The 19822-nt window shown below is 39.4% G+C and overlaps 1 protein-coding gene across 1 annotated transcript in view; it reads right to left on the bottom strand.

Annotated features, from left to right (window-relative positions):
• DCHS2 (dachsous cadherin-related 2) overlaps positions 1-19822 on the bottom strand; it is a 344197-nt gene that overhangs the window by 11041 nt on the left and 313334 nt on the right. Inside the window, exon 17 of the mRNA XM_068990276.1 lies at positions 525-655. Within this exon, the coding sequence (XP_068846377.1) occupies positions 525-655 (131 nt within the window). The remainder of the gene's footprint in view (positions 1-524; positions 656-19822) is intronic.

The following is a 19822-nucleotide window of genomic DNA, read 5'->3' as shown; positions in this document are numbered from 1 at the left end:
TTGGACACAGTATATGCCTTCTTCCCCAAGTTACTGGCCTCCTGAATAAAGCAACCTTTCCTTTCTAACACTTGCCTCTCGAATATTGGCTTTCAAGTGGTAAGCAGCTGAACCTGAGTTTGGTAACTCAAAGACTGACAAAGTTATCAGTCTAATAACATCACTTTCTCTCAGGGGAGCTTTAGGGTGACCATCACAACCAACAAAAGATGCTTCATTGAGCAGATTTCACTTTTAAGAAATGTCTGTATACAAAAGAAGCTGTGTGGAGTAGTGGTTTGACCTTGGGAGCTCAGCTTCCTGCTGGTTTGAATGCAAACCTCAACTTTAACTTTTAACTTCTTTGACATTTTGTATTTAATTTTTGACTCTCCATTTTCTATTCTGTAAAATGAAGATAAAAACAATTTATAGTTGTCTGGTTGTTGAGGAATAGTATGCATATTTAACACAGCATCCAGCTGAAAAAATAGTAGATGATATACAAGTTAATCAAAACAATTATTTCAAATGACCACACTTACTTTCAGCAATTTCCACTGCTTCAGAAGGGAGAAAAGTTGGGGCATTGTCATTTATGTCAATCACCTGTATCTTGATCACAGTTGTGTCAGAAAGCCTGGGAATGCCTTTATCTGTTGCTTGTACAATCAAACTGGTTTGGAAAAGAATCAAGGAATGTTATCCATCATCCAGAGAATAAGAAAACAACATAAATATCAAATATCCACTTGAAAATTTTAAAATGAGCTGACTAGCTTTTTTATTTCTCCCCTGACTTTTCTAAAAGGCATCATTTAAAGTTTATTTCATAAGCATGGTAGTCTGAAGTGTATTTTTTGACACATTTAAAGAATCAAATCAATCTTGGTTATTTAAAATAAATGGACTCTCTCTGGGAGACAGACTATAAATTTCAGTCCTTTTCTACTAAGAACAACTTAAAAAGTACAAACACCAATACCTGTTCTTTAGATAAGTAACTGCCTCCACTCTGCCACACATGGCCTGAATATTGCCATTGATACATATTTCCATTTTACTGCACCAACAAAAGATAGAGTCACTAAAAGTTTGTTTTGTATTTTTTTTTCAGATCTAAATTGCAAGTCAATCAAAATAGAAGAATTAACAGAGGGCACTCCCATGAATAATACACATGCAAAAGATGGTTTATTGACCTGGACTGTAAAGTAGAGGTAAAAGTCCATGATCTGAAAGAATCTACACGCAGTGATTCAGTCTCTGTTGGATGACAGTACAACTTGCTTCTCCAGTAACTGACTCAGAAACCTTATTAGTGTCTTCAGCTTCTCCCTTTCTGTCACCACCCTGACAACATCTAACTCATTATGAGTCTTATAGATTTTACCACCTGAATATGATTTGGATCAGTGTACCCATCCGTCTCACTCCCACCTCAGAGCCTCGGATGAACTGGTCATCCGCCTGGCTTCACAGGGACTGAAAGGCTTCCTGGGGTGTGGTACTTTCAGTTTCTTTTTAAAGCAAGATAGTCTCAGGCAAAGCAGGACAAGGTATCTGCTCTAACCTCATCCCCTTACCATCTTTGGCTGCCATGCTGTGTATTCACCATATCTTTCCTCAACTGGAGTGCTTGCTACTCACCAATCTTCCTATTGCAAGTCTCAAATGCTCCTCTTCATCCTCCACTCTGCAACTCAACTGCTTTATCAAAAATTCTGGTTTGAAAACCTGACTCCTCTAATTAAAACCTTTCCTTGGCTCTCCATGTCTACAAGAGGTAATATAAGTCTTGAGCACGTACATATAACCTTCTGGGACATAGCTTCTGCCTGGAATTCCTATGTGTACACCCCTTTGGTCTTTCGAAGCTAACATCTCTGTAAGCTTTCCCTGGCATCTCATCTGATTTGGGTGCCCATTTCTCTGCCCCATAGCACCCTGCACATTCTTTCACCATAGCAATCATCATTCTTTCTTCTTAATGACTTATTTGTCTACCTCTCCTATAAATTCCTTGAGGACAGATGTCTTGCCTTATTTGGCTTTCTTTAATATATGTTGATGTTTGTTTCTCAAGATTTGCTCAAGATTATAAATATATCAGATGACAGAGCCAGGATTTAAGTACAGGTCTTAGTTGACTGGAAAGTTGTACTCCACTGTCTGATACTTTTCAATGTGTCTCTCTTCCTGTGTATATATCACACTGTAAGGTATAATCATTAGCTTCCCACTGCCTTCTAAACAGTATGAGTTACAGGAGAGTATCTGAGTAATAAAGTAAATTGTCAATTGGAAGATGATCTTCCTTTCAGAAGTGGAATTAGCCAGCTAGTGATACTATCTTTTGAGAAACTGAGTCTTCTTTCTTGACTAGGACTGTAAAGTAGAGGTAAAAGTCCATGATCTGAAAGAATCTACATGTAGTGATTCAGTCTCTCTTGGATGATGGTACAACTTACTTCTCCAGTAACTGACTCAGAAACCTTATTAGTGTGTTCAACTTCTCCCTTTCTGTCACCACCCTGACACACTTCTACTCACCACGCTGAGTCACACTTCTACTTTCTTCCCCATTCTTAGCTTACTTGATAAGTGTTCTTTTTCTTCCAACCTTAAATTTTTAAAATCATGTAAAAAAGATTAGAGATACCAAGGGAAGATTTCATGCAAAGATGGGCTCAATAAAGGACAGAAATGGTAGGGACCTAAACTAAAAGAAGCACAAGAGATGAAGAAGAGGTGGCAAAAATACACAGAAGAACTGTACAAAAAAAGATCTTTATGACCCAGATAATCACGATGGTGTGATCACTCACCTAGAGCCAGACATTCTGGAATGTGAAGTCAAGTGGGCCTTAGGAAGCATCAATACAAACAAAGCTAGTGGTGGTGATGAATTCCAGTTTAGCTATTTCAAGTCCTGAAAGATGATGCCGTGAAAGTGCTGCACTCAATATGCCAGCAAATTTGGAAAACTCAGCAGTGGCCACAAGACTAGAAAAGGTCAGTTTTCACTCCAATCCCAAAGAAAGGCAATGCCAAAGAATGCTCAAACTACTGCACAATTGCACTCATCTCACATGCTAGTAAAGTAATGGTCAAAATTCTCCAAGCCAGGCTTCAGCAGTACGTGAACTGTGAACTTCCTGATGTTCAAGCTGGTTTTAGAAAAGGCAGAGGAACAAGAGATCAAATAGCCAACATCTGCTGGATCATTGACAAGGCAAGAGAGTTCCAGAAAAACATCTATTTCTGCTCTTTGACTATGCCAAAGCCTTTGACTGTGTGGATCATGATAAACTGTGGAAAATTTTGAAAGAGATGGGAATACCAGACCACCTGACCTGCCTCTTGAGAAACCTGTATGCAGGTCAGGAGGTAACAGATAGAACTGGACATGGAACAACAGACTGGTTCCAAATAGGAAAAAGAGTATATCAATGCTGATATTGTCACCCTTCTTATTTGACTTATATGCAGAGTACATCATGAGAAACACTGGGCTGGAGGAAGTACAAGCTGGAATCAAGATTGCCGGGAGAAATATCAATAACTTCAGATATGCAGATGACACACCCTTATGGAGAAGGCAATGGCACCCCACTCCAGTACTCTTGCCTGGAAAATCCCATGGGCGGAGGAGCCTGATGGGCTGCAGTCCATGGGGTCACAAAGAGTCTAACACAGCTGAGCGACTTCACTTTCACTTTTCACATTCATGCATTGAAGGAAATGGCAAGCCACTCCAGTGTTCTTGCCTGGAGAATCCCAGGCAAAGCCTGGTGGGCTGCCATCTCTGGGGTCACACAGAGTTGGACACGACTGAAGCGACTTAGCAACAGTAGCAGCAGCATGGCAGAAAGTGAAGAAGAACTAAAGAGGCTCTTGATGAAAGTGAAAGAGGAGAGTGAAAAAGTTGGCTTAAAGCTCAACATTCAGAAAACTAAGATCATGGCATCCGGTCCCATCACTTCACGGCAAATAGATGGGGAAACAGTGGAAACAGTTGCTGACTTTATTTTTCTGTGTTCCAAAATCACTGCAGATGGTGATTGCAGCTATGAAATTAAAAGATGTTTACTCCTTGAAAGGAAAGTTATGGCCAACCTAGAGAGCATATTAGAAAGCAGAGACATTACTTTGTCAACAAAGGTCCGTTTAGTCAAGCCTATGGTTTTTCCAGTGGTCATGTGTGGATGTGAGAGTTGGACTATAAAGAAAGCTCAGTGCCAAAGAATTGATGCTTTTGAACTGTGGTGTTGGAGAAGACTCTTGAAAGTCCCTTGGACTACAAGGAGATCCAACCAGTCCATCCTAAAGGAGATCAGTCCTGGGTGTTCATTGGTAGGACTGATGTTGAAGTTGAAACTCCAATATTTTGGCCACCTGATGCGAAGAGCTGACTCATTTGAAAAGACCCTGATTCTGGGAAAGATTGAAGGCGGGAGGAGAAGGGGACAACAGAGGACGAGATAGTTAGATGGCATCATTCATTCAATGGACATGGGTTTGGGTGGACTCCGGGAATTGGTAATGGACAGGTAGGCCTGGCGTGCTGTGGTTCATGGGGTCACAAAGAGTCAGACGCGACTGAGTGACTGAACTGAACTGAAAAAAGCATCAACTTTTTGTTGGTTTAAATTCTACTTAGTAGGAAATAATCACTGCTTATCTATGGTTCACAAAGCATACAGGCTGCCTTCTATACTACTGAAGTTGGGCCATCATTAGAACAACTACTTAAATTTCATACTTTAAGAGCCTAGAAAGTCTATTTTGTTAGCATGAATGTAAGTCAGGTACATATGGAAAAATTTTACAAAAAATAATCGACTCATCATGTTCTCTGCCCCTGCTGCCTACCCCTCCCCAGTGACACACTAAAGTCTCAGCAAAGACATTAAAGTCATGGCTCTGTTTATTCTTCCTCTGTGGTCATAAGGACTCTTCTTTTCACAGTATTGCAATTTCAGGGGTTCTATATAATATCTATGTCATGTTAGAAAGCAAGATTCTTTGACATAGACAGAAATATGATCCTGTTTAAAAACAAAAGGACAAGTCAAGGTTTCTCAGTGGCTTGAGGCACAAATAAAAAGTTATGGAGGCAGATCCACTGAAATTCTACACATAACTTCTACAATACCTCAAGTTTTCTGTGATGGCTCTTTGGCAGGCTTTGCAAAATTCTTGGCTGTTGTCAGCCTAACTGGCTCCATGTTCCAAAACTGTTGCCCTGATGAGCATATCAGCAGAGATGACAAATGAAGTTCACTGGATAAAAAACGTCCTATTCTAGTTCAGAGCATAGTTCTCCTAATCCACCAGTGGTGGGAAGCTGCTTTTTATCATGTTAAATTTTAAATGAGACTTCAATCCAGCAGATTCTTTTCTGATTGCCTTAATACCTAAGATAATGATAGAGGATTTTTCAAAACTCTCTCTCAACAGTTTATTAAATATATTCCCAGAACTAAATGTCACTTCTGTAATTCCAAGAGAAACAAAATATCGGTCAACATCATAACACCTCTGAAAGGAAGAGCTATAACTTCTGGTTATATCTACACAGATTTTATTTCCTATTCCTCTAGAGATTCTGCTATAACAATGGCAAATGAACTTACAATAAGGTATATGTTGATAAGGCTAAAAAGAAATGGGTGAAGATATTAGTGAGTGGAATGGGTGAGAAGTTTCAACACAAGTCTGAAAAATGCAAGCAGACTGAGAAGCAGTTAGAGATGTGTGTGAGTGTGTGTGTGTGCACGTGCATGTGTGCACACTCTTAGTCATGTCTGATTCTTTGAGACCCCACTGACTGTAGCCTGTCTGGCTCTTCTGTCCATGAAATTTTCCAGGCAAGAATACAATACTGCAGTGGGTTGCCATTTGTTACTCTAGGGGTCTTCTTGATCCAGGGATTGAACTCAGATCTCTTGCATCTCCTGTATTGGCAGGTGGATTCTTTACTACTGTGTCACCTGGGAAGTCAGATGGCAGAGGAATGCATAGATTAAAATGTATCCTGCATTTGAAGGAAGACAAGGATGAGTGAGAAACAGATTCGTCCCCACATAACCAAGGAGAGGCTCAAAACATGGCAAAATGCAGGGTGAGATACTGAGCTAAAAATAGCCTAAAAGATTAAATTCAAAATATAGAACAAGCAAGATCCCTTGCCTATTTCTTTTCACTCCCAGGCAAAACAATGTCTGATGTTCATACTCAGTAATATTGAGGAACTGTCCCTGAAGAAATGAAATCTCCTCTCAAAGGGGAAAAACCCTCTCTATGTATTGTTATTTACATGTCACCCTGCAAAGTAGTCAAGTTCTTCTCTGGTTCATCTGAAAGCCAAGCATGCTGGTCAATGAGATCCATCAGGAGATTCTGACTTCGATATTGCCTCACTTAGGACCAAGGATAGTTATTTATCACAGAAAGTCTCTCACATGAATAAAAGAGGATAAACTAGACAAGCAGAAGAAATAAATCCAGAGGACACAGAGATTTTGAAAGAGGAAAAGACTAGGTAAAAATAATTCCAACTAATGTCTTAGGAGAGCTATCATAAGATAACACATAAATAAGTACACAATGCTATGGAAAAGCTCAAAGATTAAAAAAGAGTTGTTGAAAATTATAAAATATATAATATTCAAAAATTTTTTAACTAAAAACAACAAAAAAGAAAGTTTACAAGGTTATAATTAAGAAAATCTCCCAGAAAAATAAAACAACAAAAATAAACCCCCACACAAAAAATGGAAAGTAGAGAATAAAGTATCGCTGACAAAGGATCAATCCTGGCAGCCTAACACTTGACTGAATAGGATCCAGGAAAAAGAAACAGGGTAAAGTAAACAAACAAACAAAAAAACACAGAACAATAAACAGAAGGGAGGTAATTATCAGTGAAATAATATCAAAAAATAGATCATTTATCCTCATTAAAAGAGCACATCAAGTACTCAGCACAAGGAAATACCCACACTAAAGCACATAATCACAAAACGTCTGAACATTGCAGATGAAATAACCTGAGAATCTCTACAGAAAGTGCAAAAAAAAAAAAAAAGTATGAAACATATTAGAATGGCATCAGACTTCTTAATAGCAGAACTGAGTTTTAAAAGATAAAACAACAATGCCTTCAAAAATCTAAAAGAAATGTTCAACTTCTATATTATCCATTGCATAAATCACATGTGAAAGTAGAATAAAAGTGTTTTCAGATGTGTAAGAACTAAAAGAATTTACTCTCTTGGCACCTTTTCCTACAAAGCTACTATAAAAGTAAGAGAAAGACATGGGATCTTCAAAGCATGCAACTAACATAGAAAGCAGTAAACCAGTTCCAAGTCATGGGGTCCAGCTTTCACCCTGCTTATTTAACTTATATGCAGAGTATATCATCAGAAACGCTGGGCTGGAAGAAGCACAAGCTGGAATCAAGATTGTTGGGAGAAATATCAATAACCTCTGATATGCAGATGACACCACCCATATGGCAGAAAGTGAAGAGGAACTAAAAAGCTTCTTGATGAAGGTGAAAGAGGAGAGTGAAAAAGTTGCCTTAAAGCTCAACATTCAGAAAATGAAGATCATGGTATCTGGTCCCATCACTTCATGGCAAATAGATGGGGAAACAGTGGAAACAGTGTCAGACTTTATTTTTCTGGGCTCCAAAATCACTGCAGATGGTGAGTGCAGCCATGAAATTAAAAGATGCTTACTCCTTGGAAGGAAAGTTATGACCAACCTAGAGAGCATATTCAAAAGCAGAGACATTACTTTGCCAACAAAGGTCCATCTAGTCAAGGCTATGGTTTTTCCAGTAGTCATGAATGGATGTGAGAGTTGGACTGTGAAGAAAGCTGAGTGCCAAAGATTTGATGCTTTTGAACTGTGGTGTTGGAGAAGACTCTTGAGAGGCCCTTGGACTGCAAGGAGATCCAACCAGTCCATTCTAAAGGAGATCAGTCTTGGGTGTTCTTTGGAAGGAATGGTGCTAAAGCTGAAACTCCAGTACTTTGGCCACCTCATGCAAAGAGCTGACTCATTGGAAAAGACTCTGATGCTGGGAGGGATTGAGGGTAGGAGAAGAAGGGGACAACAGAGGATGAGATGGATGGATGGCATTACTGACTCGATGGACATGAGTTTGAGCAAGCTCCAGGAGTTGGTTATGGACAGGGAAGCCTGGCATGGTGCAGTTCATGGGGTCTCAAAAAGTCAGACATGACTGAACTGAACTGAACTGAACTGGAGAGCCATACTGCCCAGCTAGATCAGGAGGAGAGGAAACAGTAGGACTCAGGTCTCCAAGAAACAGAAGATTTGATAGAATACATGATATGAGAGGCATATCAGGGGAGAAGGATGAGTGGGCATGTCTGATAGAGCTAATGGAATATTTACAAGTAATTAAGTACAGGGACATAGCCAATCAGTTGAGGAAAAAGAAAAATAATCATTAACTCTGGGGATAAGGGGAAGAATAAGGAAAGAAATATAATTATGAAGTATGACCTGGCTCTGAAGTAAACACCTGTATAACCATGACTGCAGCCATGAAATTAAAAGACACTTGCTCTTGGAATAAAAGATACGATCAATCTAAATAGCATACTAAAAAGCAGAGACATTACTTTGCCGACAAAGGTCTGTCTAGTCAAAGCTATGGTTTTTCCAGTAGTTGTGTATGGATGGATGTGAGAGTTGGATCATAAAAAAAAAGCTGCAGTGCCAAAAATTGATGCTTTTGAACTGTGGTGTTGGAGCAGACTCTTGAGAATCCCTTGGACTGCAAGATCAAACCAGCCCATCCTAAAGGAAATCAGTCCTGACTATTCATTGGAAGGACTGACACTGAAGCGTCAGTCCCCTGGAAGTTCCAATACTTTGGCCACCTGATGCAAAGAACTGACTCCTTGGAAAAGACCCTGATGATGGGAAAGATTGAGGGCAGGAGGAGAAGGGGATAACAGAGGATGAGACGGTTGAATGGCATCACCGACTCAATGGACATGAGTTTGAGCAAGCTCCAGGAGTTGGTTATGGACAGGGAAGCCTGGCATGCTGCAGTCCATGGGGTCACAAGAGTCAGATACGACTGAGTGACTGAACTGAACTGAACTGAAACACTGATTATTGATGAAATGAAGAACAGAGCTATGAATACAAAGGGAGATCCGATGTAAGAAGGTAAAAATATTAAAACCACATTTATTATAATAGGATATTGAGAGATAATGTTTATTTATTTAAATTTATTTATTTTAATTGGAGGCCATTTACTTTACAATATTGTATTGGTTTTGCCATACATCAACATGAATCCACCAAGGGTGTACACATGTTCCTAATCCTGAACCCCCTCCCACCTACCTCCCCATACCATCCCTCTGGGTCATCCCAGTGCGCCAGCACAAGCATCCTGTATCCTGCATCAAACCTAGACTGGCGATTCATTTCTTATATGATATTACACATGTTTTGATGCAATTCTCCCAAATAATCCCACCCTCTCCCTCTCCCTCTGAGTCCAAAAGACTGTTCTATACATCTGTGTCTCTTTTGCTGTTCTCACATACAGGGTTATCGTTACCATCTTTCTAAATTCCATATATATGCATTTGTATACTGTATTGCTGTTTTTCTTTCTGGCTTATTTCACTCTGTATAATCAGCTCCCATTTCATCCACCTCATTAGAACTGATTCAAATGTAATCTTTTTAATGGCTAAGTAATACTCCACTGTGTATATGTACCACAGCTTTCTTATGCATTCATCTGCTGATGGACATCTAGGTTGCTTCCATATCCTGGCTATTATAAACAGTGCTGCGATGATATGGAGAAATATACCATGTTCATGGATCAGAAGAATCAATATAGTGAAAATGAGTATACTATCCAAGGAATCTATAGATTCAGTGCAATCCCTAACAAGCTACAAGCGGTACTTTTCACAGAGCTAGAACAAATAATTTCACAATTTGTATGGAAATACAAAAAACCTCAAATCGCCAAAGCAATCTTGAGAAAGAAGAATGGAACTGGAGGAATCAACCTGCCTGACTTCAGGCTCTACTACAAAGCCACAGTCATCAAGACAGTATGGTACTGGCACAAAGACAGAAATATCCATCAATGGAACAAAATAGAAAGCCCAGAGATAAATCCACGCACCTATGGACACCTTATCTTTGACAAGTTCAGTTCAGTTCAGTCGCTCAGTCGTGTCTGACTCTTTGCAACCCCATGAATCTCAGCACGCCAGGCCTCCCTGTCCATCACCATCTCCCAGAATTCACTCAGACTCACGTCCATCGAGTCAGTGATGCCATCCAGCCATCTCATCCTCTGTCGTCCCCTTCTCCTCCGGCCCCCAATCCCTCCCAGCATCAGAGTCTTTTCCAGTGAGTCAACTCTTTGCATGAGGTGGCCAAACTACTGGAGTTTCAGCTTTAGCATCATTCCTTCCAAAGAAATCCCAGGGCTGATCTCCTTCAGAATGGACTGGTTGGATCTCCTTGCAGTCCAAGGGAACCTCAGGAGTCTTAAACACCACAGTTCAAATGCATCAATTCTTCAGCACTCAGCCTTCTTCACAGTCCAACTCTCACATCCATACATGACCACTGGAAAAAACATAGCCTTGACTAGGTGGACATTAGTTGGCAAAGTAATGTCTCTGCTTTTGAATATACTATCTAGGTTGGTCATAGCTTTTCTTCCAAGGAGTAAGAGTCTTTTAATTTCATGGCTGCAGTCACCATCTGCAGTGATTTTGGAGCCCCCAAAAATAAAGTCTGACACTGTTTCTACTGTTTCCCCATCTATTTCCCATGAAGTGATGGGACCGGATGCCATGATCTTCGTTTTCTGAATGTTGAGCTTTAAGCCAACTTTTTCACTCATTCACTTTCATCAAGAGGCTTTTTAGTTCCTCTTCACTTTCTGCCATAAGGGTGGTGTCATCTGCATATCTGAGGTTATTAATATTTCTCCCAGCAATCTTGATTCCAGCTTGTGTTTCTTCCAGTCTAGCATTTCTCATGATGTACTCTGCATAGAAGTTAAATAAGCAGGGTGACAATATACACCCTTGATGTACTCCTTTTTCTGTTTGGAACCAGTCTGTTGTTCCAAGTCCATTTCTAACTGTTGCTTCCTGACCTGCATACAGATTTCTCAAGAGGCAGGTTAGGTGGTCTGGTATTCCCATCTCTTTCAGAATTTTCCACAGTTTATTGTGATCCACACAGTCAAAGCCTTTGGCATAGTCAATAAAGCAGAAATAGATGTTTTTCTGGAACTCTCTTGCTTTTTCCATGATCCAGCAGATGTTGGCAATTTGATCTCTTGTTCCTCTGCCTTTTCTAAAACCAGCTTGAACATCAGGGAGTTCGCGGTTCACGTATTGCTGAAGCCTGGCTTGGAGAATTTGAGCATTACTTTACTAGCATGTGAGATGAGTGCAATTGTGTGGTAGTTTGAGCATTCTTTGGCATTGGCTTTCTTTGGAACTGGAATGAAAACTGACCTTTTCCAGTCCTGTGGCCACTGCTGAGTTTTCCAAATTTGCTGGCATATTGAGTGCAGCACTTTCACAGCATCATCTTTCAGGATTTGAAAGAGCTCAACTGGAATTCCACCACCTCCACTAGCTTGTTCATAGTGATGCTTTGATAAAGGAGGCAAGAATATACAATGGATTAAAGACAATCTCTTTAACAAGTGGTGCTGGGAAAACTGGTCAACCACTTGTAAAAGAATGAAACTAGAACACTTACTAACACCACACACAAAAATAAACTCAAAATGGATTAAAGATCTAAACATAAGACCAGAAACGTTAAAACTCCTAGAGGAGAACATAGGCAAAACACTCTCCAACATAAATCACAGCAGGATCCTCTATGACCCACCTCCCAGAATACTGGAAACAAAAGCGAAAATAAACAAATGGGATCTAATTAAAATTAAAAGCTTCTGCACAACAAAGGAAACTATAAGCAAGGTGAAAAGACAGCCTTCGGAATGGGAGAAAATAATAGCAAATGAAGCAACTGACAAACAACTAATCTCAAAAATATACAAGCAACTCTTGCAGCTCAATTCCAGAAAAATAAACGACCCAATCAAATAATGGGCATAGAACTAAATAGACATTTCTCCAAAGAAGATACACAGATGGCTAACAAACACATGAAAAGATCCTCAACATCACTCATTATCAGAGAAATGCAAATCAAAACCACAATGAGGTACCATTTCATGCCAGTCAGAATGGCTGTGAGAGATAATGTTTAAAATTACAAAGTTAGACATATTAATTTTTATAATGGAGAAAACAAGTTAAAAGCGTCTATACAATGAACAGGTGAGGCAATGGTTGCTGATTTTTGTCTAAGTCTGCTGATCTCTATGATGCTTTTTAAAAAATGTGTTATTTTGATAACAATACAGAATTTAAAATAAGCAAATGCACTTAAATCAAAATCTTGCTGTCATTTGCAGCAACATGGATAGACCTAGAGATTGTCAGTGATGTATGCCAGACAAAGACAAACATCACATGATATCACTTATATGTGGAACTTAAAAATTGATACAAATGAACTTGTTTACAAACAGAAATGGACTCACAGATGTAGAAAACAAACTTATGATTATCAAAAGAGAAAGCGGGGGAGGAATAAACTAGGAGTTTGGGATTAACAGGTACACAGCACTATATATAAAACAGAAACAACACAGACCTAGTGAACAGAATAGGGAACTATATTCGGTATTTTTTAATAACCTATAATGGAAAATAATCTGAAAGAGAATATATCTGAGAGAGAGAGAAAGAGAGAGAGAGAGAGACATAGATATAGTTGAATCACTTTGCTATACACCTGAAACTAACACAGCATTGTAAATAAACCATACTTCAATTAAAAAAAGTTTTCAATGTCAATGGGGAAAAACTGGTATGACTTTTAATTATTTTTCTTGCCTATTGAACTACATAGCTCCACTACTGTAATACTGAATAAAAATTGTGGAAAACATCTTTCATCTTTATCTGTCTGTTGAATAATAACTTCCTGCCTGTTAACATGGTCAAATGGAGCCAATCCCCTAAACATACCCCCCTCTCAAGCCTGAATCCTACTGATTTATCACCATCAGATATCCCTTTCTTTTAACTCCACATTGGTGAAAAAGAAAAGTTAGTCCATTTTAATTGTCTCTCCTTCCTGTTTTAGTTACTCCTCAACTTACTATAATACTTTCTATCCACCACTTCAGTAATTCTTCTTTGGAAAATAATGTAAGGAGTTTTCTAATCACCAGACAATGGCATCTTTCCGCTTGCAGACATAAATATTATAAATTTCAAAATGTTTAATCAGCCTTGTTTGAGATGAAAAGAAATCTTAAGTCATAATGTTATGTATTGAGAAATAAACAGAGGAAGTAATCCTGCCACATGTATTTTGAAAACTATAAGTGCTATGCTAATACTTTGTCCATTGTTTATCAACAGAATGTTAAGGGCTGGAGAATACTTGCATTCTGGTAACCACATGAGGAAAAATGCAAAAAAAAAGCACTGTTGGAATACTGGTCAAATGAGGCGAAATTTTGATTTAAGTTCTTATCATAAATTAAAATCCTTTCTCTCAGAAGTTTACAGAAGTTTTCTAGAATAGTAATTCACAACCATTAAGATGTTTGATCTCCTGAACTGGAGGTGCTTGCAATATATATGTGTTATAGGATGTTTTATGTACTCAGTCTGTAAAATATTTTTGTTAATGAAAATCAGTTGACTTGAGTTTTTAAATTAACTTCATAGTTTTGTATTAATTAACCTACAAATATAACACCATGTGTTTTATCTTGTTAAGAAACAATTTGGGAGAAGTCTATTCCTTGCAACCTTCTTAAAATAAGGAGTACTTTTACAGATTCCAATCCAAACACATTCAGAAAACTTTGCCCCCATGCAGTCCAACCTTTTCCCTTGCTTTCTGAAGCTACATTTCCCAGGTTCTGTTCTGTTCTTTCTAGTCCCTGAATCTATCTAGCTGGCTGCTTTTTCTCTTTCTAGCCCTCAAAAGGTGACAATGTCCTAAATTCTCATTTCACATAATCTCCGTAGGTAGGTAATTCCATTTTACACACTTTCCTTTACACACTTTCCTTGGATGAAGCCCAAGTCTAAATCTTGAAAGAAGATCTCTTTCCCAAGCTCCAGATCATTATTTTAATTATAGAAGGATTATATTTACTTTTACTCTTACAAAATGCCAAGAAAAAAACAAAATCCCAATTCCAGTCTATTCTTCTTCCTGCCTTTTCTATGTGGAAACTTCTGAAGTATTTCTTATCTCTTTCCTTGTTGAATAAATTCAGCTGATCACCATGTTCCAATGGTCTCTGTATCTGAATCAATCAGGAAGTATGCCCCCTCCTTTCTTCTCCACAGTTTCATCCACATAACAGACCTTTCCCTGCTGTTGTCTAGCTTAACTGCTCTGTCTGATGCTGGTTCTCTGTCCTGCAAGACATCCTTATCAGACATCTAAAAATAAAGATCTGAACAGGCACTCAATTGCTTACACTTTTCTATAGCCTACAGAATAGAGTTTAATTTCTAATAGGAAAGAAAAAGTGAAAGGGTTAGTCACTAAGTCATATGTGACTCTTTTGCAACCCTATGGACTATATTGCTTGCCAGGCTCCTCTGCCCACGGAATTCTCTAGGCAAGAGTACTGGAGTGGGTAGCCATTACCTTCTCCAGGGGATCTTCCTGACCCAAGGATTGAACCCCAATATCCTGCATTATATGCAGAGTTTTTACCATCTCAGCCATCAAGGAAACCCAGTTTCCAGTAAATGGAATGCAAACTCCTCCAAGGCTATCTTGTGACCAACCAGCCTCTTTTTAAATTGTTTTTTTTTTTTCAGATCATTGGGTGAGTTTCCCCATAAGTTTTATTCTGATATAATTGATATACAGCATTGTATAAGCTTAAGGTGTACAGCATAAGTAAGGACCTGACTTACATATACTCTGAAAAATTTTCCCTTGTGATGAGAACACTTAGAACCTACTCTCTTAACCATACAACAATTAGCTGCAGTCATCATGGTGTACATTTCATCCCTCTCTCTCTTTGTAGTCACTAAGTCATGTCCAACTCTTGCGACCCCATGGATTGTAACCTGCCAGGCTCCTCTGTCCATGGGATTCTCCAGGCAAGAGTGCTGGAGTGGGTTGCCATTTCCTTTTCCAGGGGATCTTCCTGACCCAGAGATGGAACCTGGGTCTCCTGTACTGCAGGCAGATTCTTTACCGACTGAGCTACAAGGGAAGCCCCACATTACACCCCTAGTACCTATCCTATTTGAAGTTTGTATGTTTCAATTGGTGGTGGTGGTTTAGTCACTAAGTCGTGTCCAACTCTTCGTGACCCCATGGACTGCAGCCTACCAGGGTCCTCCATCCATGGGATTTTCCAGGCAAGAGTACTGGAGTGGGTTGCCATTGCCTTCTCCAAAGATTCAAGGGGTTAGAACTTGTAAACAGTGTGCCTAAAGAACTATGGATGGAGGCCCATAACGTGTACAGGAGGCAGTGAACACAATCATCTCAAAGAAAAAGAAAAGCAAGAAGTCAAAGTGGTTATCTGAGGAGGGCTTACAAATAGCAAAAAGCAAAAAACAAGGGAGAGAGGGAAAGATATATTCAACTAAATGCAGAGTTCCAAAGAACAGCATTGAGAGAAAATAAGGGCTTCTTCAATGAGCAGTGTATAACACTAGAAGAAAACAACAGACGGGGAAAGACTACAGATCTCTTCAGGAAAACTGGAGATATCAAGGGGACATTTTGCCCAAAGCTGGGCACAATAAAGGACAGAAACACTAAGATCTAGTAGACACTGAAGAGATTAAGAAGAGACGGAAAGAATACATGGAAGAACTGTACAAAAAGATCCAAATGAGCCAGATTACTACAGTGGTGTAGTCAGCCACCCAGAGCCAAACATTCTGAAAAGCAAAGTCAAGAGGGCCTGCGGAAGCACTGCTGTTAATAAAGCTAGTGGATGTGATGGAATTCCAGTAGAACCTTTCAAAACCCTAAAGGATGATGCCATCAAGGTGTTGCATTCAATATGACAGCAAATCTGGAAGACCCAGCAGTGACTACAGGACTGGAAAAGGTCAATCTTCATCCCAGTTCCCAAGAACAGTAGTACTAAAGACTGTGCTAAGCATCAGATAAGTTGCACTCATCTCCCATGCTAGTAAGGTCATGCTTAAAATCTTGCAATCTAAGCTTCAGCATTACACGAACCAAGAACTTCCAGATGTTCAAGTTGGGCTTAGGAAAGGAAGAGGAACCACAGCTCAAATTGCCAACATCATTGAATCATAGATAAAGCTAGGGAATTCCAGAAAAATATCTACCTCTCTCTCATCGACTACACCAAAGCCAGTCAAGAAGCAAGAGTTAGAACCCTGTATGGAAAAACTGATTGGTTCAAGATTGAGAAAGGAGTACAACAGGGGTGTCTGCTGTCACTCTGTCTTTTTAACCTATACACTGAGCACCTCATGAGAAATGCTGGGCTGGATGAGTTATAAGCTGGAATCAAGACAGGTGGGAGAAACATCAACAACCTCAGATATGCAGATGGTACCACTCTACTGACAGAAAGCAAAGAGGAACCAAAGAGCCTCTTGATGAGGGTGAAGGAGAGTGAAAGAGATGGCATAAAACTAAATATTAAAAAACATATTAAATATTAAAAAAAATATTAAGATCATGGCATCTGGCCCCATTATGTCATGGCAATAAGGAGGGGAAAAGGTGGAAGTAGTGACAGACTTCATCTTTGTGGGCTCTAAAATCACTGCAGATGGTGACTGTAGCCATGCAATCAGAAGCCATTTGCTCCTGATTGCAGGAAAGCTATGATAAACCTAGACAGTGTGTTGAAAGGCAGACATTACTCTGCTGATAAGGCCATATATTCAAGGCTATGGTCTTCCCAGTGATCATGTACAGTTGTAAGAGCTGGACCATAAAGAAGATGGAGCACTGAAGAATTGATGCCTTCGAACTGTGGTGCTGGGGAAGACTCCTGAGAGAACCTTGGACAGCAAGAAGACCCAGCCAGTTAATTTTAAGGGAAATCAACCCTGAATACTCCTTGGAAGGACCACAGCTGAAACTTGCTGAAGCTGAAAATCCAGTATTTTGGTCATCTGATGCATATATATAGGTGACTCATTGGAAAAGTTCCTGATGCTGGGAAAGACTGAGGGCAGAAGGAGAAGAGGGCATCAGAGGATGAGATGGCTGGATGGCATCACTGATATAATGCAGGTGAACTTGGGCACACTTTGGGAGATGGTGGGGGACACACAGGCCTGGTGTGCTGCAGTCCATGGAGTTGCAAAGAGCTGGACATTACTGGGTGACTAAACAACAACCCAAGAGTTTTTTGTTGCTCATTTTTCTTTACTTAAAGTCCCTCAAAAGACTCAGTAATCTTGGCCCTAAAGTATTAAAAGACTTACATGAATATCAGTTACCAACTTAGGCAGAGATAAGATTCTTCATATCTTTTGAACTATAGTGTTGGAGAGTTTCTTGGACTGCAAGGAGATCCAACCAGTCCATCCTAAAGGAAATCAGTCCTGAATGTTCATTGGAAGGACTGATACTATAGCTGAAACTCCAATATTTTGGCCACCTGATGTGAAGAACTGACTTATTTGAAAAGACCCCGATGCTGGGAAAGATTGTAGGCAGGAGGAGAAAGGGATGACAGAGCATGAGATATTTGGATGGCATCACTGACACGATGGACATGAGTTTGAATAGGCTCCGGAAGTTGGGATGGACAGGGAAGCCTGGCGTGCTGCAGTCCATGGGGTCACAAAGAATTGGACGTAACTGAGCGACTGAACTGAAGTCTCTTCACACCAGTTATAAGTCAAACAGAGAAAAGCAGTGACTGAAATCCTATCTTTTCATGCTCACACCTTGACATGTGTAATTTCACAATTGCGAGCTAGAATTTATTTTCTGTGATTATTTTAAGTTTCAAAAGTGTTTTTTCCTGTATTGTTTCAGTAAATATACAGGTATATACTCTAAAGATTCATTCACATGATACAGCAGAAAGCTCTACTAGGACCACTCATATAGGCAAGAGTATAAGTTCCACATTTACTAGCTGCCTATTCCTGGCAAACAACTTTACCTCTGTGAATTCGATTTCTTCACTTTGCAGATCTTAAGTCTGTTACAGGAATTCAACATGTAAGGAAGGTGCTCCATAAATGACACCTATTGTGATTATTACTATGCTTGCTGCCATGAGTTACTAGGGCACTTAATTTTCAAGTTCCTGGAAAATAAGAACAATTTCATGTGTCTTTCTATCCCCAGTCTCATGCTTGGTAATTCATTTTTAAAATTAAGAAATATCAGTCAGAAAGGACCTTAAGATCTATTTTATAATTTGTCATCACCTGTCCACTGAGTTTTCTTATACGTGGCTTAATATGAGAACTAGAAATTATTTAGTTTTTGTTTAATACATTTATATTGAGTAGAATCATCACTGACAATATCTTTTCCCCCTTCATTTTATATTGTAAAACAGAGGGCTAGAATTGGGAATATCTTCCTCAATCAGACAAAATAGCAGAGTTCAAGAATTAAAAAGAAAAGTTAAAAGTTAAAAAAAGTAAAAGTTAAAGGTAAAAAAAATTCAACATTTCCAAAACATTTCCTAATGGTATCGCAGGCTGGAGGAAGCCATCCTTCTTTCTCAGTGTCTTAACTATCAGGGAAAGCACTAAAAGGCAGAAAAGTCACAAGGGGGTGGGGGTGGGGGCCTAGAGAGGCAGGAGGGTCAAATGGTTCCCTTGCCCCGCTGACAGTGGAGGCAGAGCCTGCGTGGGTTGCCTCTGTGTCTCTTGGGGCAGTGTACGTAGATTTCATCTTCTCTCAGTTCCTATTTCTCCCAGCCTTGAATTCATGGGGAACTGGTGAGGGGCGCTTTTGCACATTGTGACCAGTTTAAATGATGTGAACACTGAAACTATGACGCAAATAGGACAAAGCTGGAAGGAGTTATAATTAATTGATAATTAGACTCCACTGAGTAAGAACTCTGTAACAGAAAGTCATTACAATCAGGAAATACATAGTTCCTGAAACAGGGCAGACACTCTTGAATCTGAATTTGTAATCATTCAGGTAGCAATTAGACTGAGATTTACCTGCAGTCAACTATGGAGAGAAAAAAGAGGTTTGTGCTTAAAATTACTAGAGAAGCAATGTAGCAGGGTTTTATTTATATGATTGATTTCAATGTTTATATAATAAGTATCATAACAACTGATTACACTAAAATATTACTGAAAAAGATCCTACTACTTAAGACAGGGTAAGACCTTAAACTAAACTTTTAAACTACCTTTGAAGTAATATTTTGAAATATATTAAACAAAAAGAACTAAATACTTAATCAAATGTTTAGAGTTGGAAAGTTTTTCAGAGGTAAATTAATCCAGTCTGCCCAGGAACAGATCCCATTTTAACTGGCTCTTGCTGTTTAACCACAAGAGTAGGAAACGGCAACCCATTCAGTATTCTTGCCTGGGAAATTCCATGGAGAGAGGAGCCTGCTGTCCACGGCTTGCAGAGTGGATACGACTGACAGACTGAGCAACTGAGCCACAAGAATGCACTGCACTTTCCTCGCATAACATGTAAGTAGTCTGGCCTCGGAGAA

This window comes from Capricornis sumatraensis, chromosome 17 (genome assembly GCF_032405125.1).
Source record: "Capricornis sumatraensis isolate serow.1 chromosome 17, serow.2, whole genome shotgun sequence".
Lineage (NCBI taxonomy): Eukaryota > Metazoa > Chordata > Mammalia > Artiodactyla > Bovidae > Capricornis > Capricornis sumatraensis.
The sequence above is the reverse complement of the archived record's forward strand: the minus strand, read 5'-3'. Positions and strand labels throughout refer to the sequence as shown.